This window comes from Henckelia pumila, chromosome 4, assembly GCF_033568475.1.
Source record: "Henckelia pumila isolate YLH828 chromosome 4, ASM3356847v2, whole genome shotgun sequence".
In the NCBI taxonomy this organism is placed as follows: Eukaryota; Viridiplantae; Streptophyta; class Magnoliopsida; order Lamiales; family Gesneriaceae; genus Henckelia; species Henckelia pumila.
The window spans coordinates 184,319,116-184,322,149 of NC_133123.1; the positions used below are offsets into that span (position 1 = coordinate 184,319,116).

Genomic DNA, 3,034 nt, shown 5'->3' on the forward strand with positions numbered 1-3,034 from the left:
TTATCAAGTTGCTTGTTTTAAGAATTTTTTATGACATCAAGGTATTGGTTTGACTAGTCAGGTTGATGTGGCCACACCCTAATTTTGTGTTTTACCTTTTACAAGCTTCTTTATAAACTTTGAGATGCCCAATCAAAAAAATTATGAACCTTGTAGCAGAAAATGAAACAACTACTTGTAGAATTGTTAGAGACTTTATTGATGATGGTTTCTTTTGCAGTAACTAGTATTCTTGAGGTAGGTGGAGACTGTCGAATGGGCACTATATCTTGGGTAGGAAACATCATTGATGATACCTTAGAGTATATTACCATTTTTATGCACATGTTGGAATTTTTTTTGTTTATTATGTTGTTTTGGAGACCAATAGAGAAGTGATTTCCTACTTAAATGCATTCCATAATTTGTATGTTTAAAGTGTAAAAACTCAGTTTGTGTTTCCTGAAGACTGAGGCTTTATCGTTGGTACAAACTGAAATTGGAACCAAACTGTGGAGACTAGCTTTTCAAATTCCAATCAGGTCGAGATCAAGCAGAAAATAATTTTTTTTTAGTGTTAATTAGCATTTCAAAATTTATGCAGTGGACTCTTGGCGAGGTTTTATTTTAATACAATCAGATATTATCAAGAATATTCTTCATATGACCATATTGTTCTCAAACGCAATAGATTTGTTGAATATTTAGTGTGCATTACATTTGCTGTTAACAATGCAAATATTTAATGTAACAGGGATTATGATACTTGTATTGATATCTCCTTTAGGTATGGAACGTTTTCAAGATTGATTTTCGAACAAATTCGTCATGCTGCTTGCCTATCAGGTGTGCTTGGAGAAACCCTTTGATTTGCGCTCAAAAAATTCCAGCTTCCCGAGGTCAACTTATGGATTTTACTTTTTTAATTACTTCTTAAAAAATCTTGCCATGATTTCTTTATGTTATAAGATTTTTAAAGCTACATAATTCTTAGCAATTGAATGTATCTTTTGTTATACGGTGGTTGTGGTGTGGTTATAGTGGTATCAGGTGATGGTGCCTCGGGCCTAGAAGAAAGAAATAGACTGAGATAGAGGAGAGGGTATATAGAAGATCCAAATGATGTCAGACCCGAGGTATTGCGATTTGCAGCATATGGCATGTTTAAAGTGCAAGTTTGCTTTGATTTTTGGTTGTAAGTTGCTCTTAACCAAACCTCAAGATATTTTGAGCATAGTCTAGTTTTTTCCCCTAAATTTCGAGCATTGTCCAGTTTGTATTAATGCATCTTGTCGATTTGGATTGATTCATTAGGATAATTGATCCAGAACTTTATGAAGAACAGTGCTAGTCAGTTGACAATATTTAGGTATGTTTGTTTGCTATATTGCCCCATTGACCATCGTTGATTAGTTTTTGAGTTTTTGACGTCTTTTGCAGCCTATTTGGCTAACAAGACAAAGTGAAGGAACATGAGCTTTGTGTGTTTTTCAAAATAATCATTTCATATGTTTAAGGTGCAGCAATTGGCATTGTGATAGTAATCTGTTTTTACTAGCAACTATGATTTGGCAGAAAGAAAATGTCAGGCTTGGAAGCTGTGGTGGGTCACCTGAGAAAGTTTTTGGTGGATCACACAGTTCTTCCTTTATTTGAGAAGAGTGTAAGTTCCTGGTATAGGTTTTTTGGTTTCATGCGATCACGAGAATATCGTGAGAATGTTACTCTTTTTTGCAGTATAATGCTCCGGCGACGCAGGAACGACAAGTAGAAGCATGGGCTGGGAAAACATCACTGCATACTACCCCACAAACGTCACTAGGTTCCAATTACTCTGTTTCTCTAAAGCGGGATTCACTCTTCCTTGACCGTGAAAGAGAGCTAGAATCCCGTTTGAGTTCGTCCAGACTTTCAGTGTATGGAGCAGATCATGGACTTGGAAGTCACCCTTCAGCAATAGGACATTATGGCGGGCCTATTGTCACTCAGGTTTGGGCTTGTACTTTGAATATTTCTTCTATTCATTGAATTTAGGAGTTGGATGTTACTGCTTGCACTATTTCTTCCTGTAAATATGTCATGTTGATTCCTTGTGGAAGGTTGCACAGATGATGCAAGTACCACTTGCTTATGCAGAGGATATAATTGGAGTTCAGGGAGCAAATATTGATTACATTAGACGTACTAGTGGTACCATTCTAACTGTGCAAGAGAGTAGGGGCTTGTCTGATGAAATCACCGTGGAGATAAAAGGCACCTCTTCACAAGTTCAACTAGCCCAACAACTTATTCAGGTTAAAGTCTCTTTGGTTTTTTAATGACTTTTTTCCTAATCTGATCATGAATTCATGATCATAAACTTTGGTGCTTTGGCCTTAAAGTTCAAATCCCCAAATAGGGGCTGAGAAACTAAGTAGATATGATTTTGATAACAATTTGGTTTAAATATTGCCTTGAAGTAGTAAACGTAAGGAAGTTACTATACATACAAATGGCCTTGTTGTTATCTAAAGATAAAAAATAAGGTGGACGTTATCTTTATGTTATGCAGGACTTCACCAGTGGTCACAGAGAGCAACTTCAGGGGACCTATGGCAAGCTAGAATCCAATTTACGACATTCCTACTCTCAGTTAGGTAGAAGTTCTTACGAAATATGTGTGGTTGAATATGTTATGTGTACACGTTTTGGTGGTTGAATATGTCATTTCAAATTATTAGTGTATTTTGGTGTATAGAGTACTTATTGATTTATGTATGTGTCGTTTTGGGATGGATTAATTAATATTATTAGTGTATTTTTAAGTTTCAAAAATATATTTATGGCATTATTGTATATAAATATTAATTTAGAAAATGTGTTCTATTGCTTCGACAATTTTAGAATAAACGAAGTAAATCATTATCTTCTACTTCGTCTATTAATAAAATTACGAAAGTATAAATTATTCTATTACTTCGGTAATTTCATTAATAGAAGAAGTAGAATAATGCATTTTAATACGGTAATATAGGAAATTAACGAAGTAAAAGACATTATTTCACTTTGTATATTA

The 3,034-nt window shown here is 34.6% G+C and overlaps 1 protein-coding gene across 1 annotated transcript; it reads left to right on the forward strand.

Annotated features, from left to right (window-relative positions):
* The first annotated feature begins 1,561 nt into the window (after nt 1-1,561).
* LOC140862428 (RNA-binding KH domain-containing protein PEPPER-like) lies at nt 1,562-2,677 on the forward strand. Its single transcript, XM_073265450.1, has 4 exons — nt 1,562-1,642; nt 1,717-1,968; nt 2,079-2,273; nt 2,531-2,677. Exons 1-4 carry the CDS (start codon nt 1,562-1,564, stop codon nt 2,675-2,677), a joined length of 675 nt encoding a protein of 224 aa, XP_073121551.1.
* Nucleotides 2,678-3,034: the final 357 nt, after the last annotated feature.

What these genes read in the sequence shown, in the direction of transcription:
- LOC140862428 (XM_073265450.1), top strand. Translation starts at nt 1,562, where the DNA reads ATGTCAGGCTTGGAAGCTGTGGTGGGTCACCTGAGAAAGTTTTTGGTG. An exon ending in GCGGGCCTATTGTCACTCAG is followed by an intron (nt 1,969 to 2,078) that starts GTTTGGGCTTGT and finishes TCCTTGTGGAAG; the next exon opens with GTTGCACAGATGATGCAAGT. An exon ending in TAGCCCAACAACTTATTCAG is followed by an intron (nt 2,274 to 2,530) that starts GTTAAAGTCTCT and finishes TATGTTATGCAG; the next exon opens with GACTTCACCAGTGGTCACAG.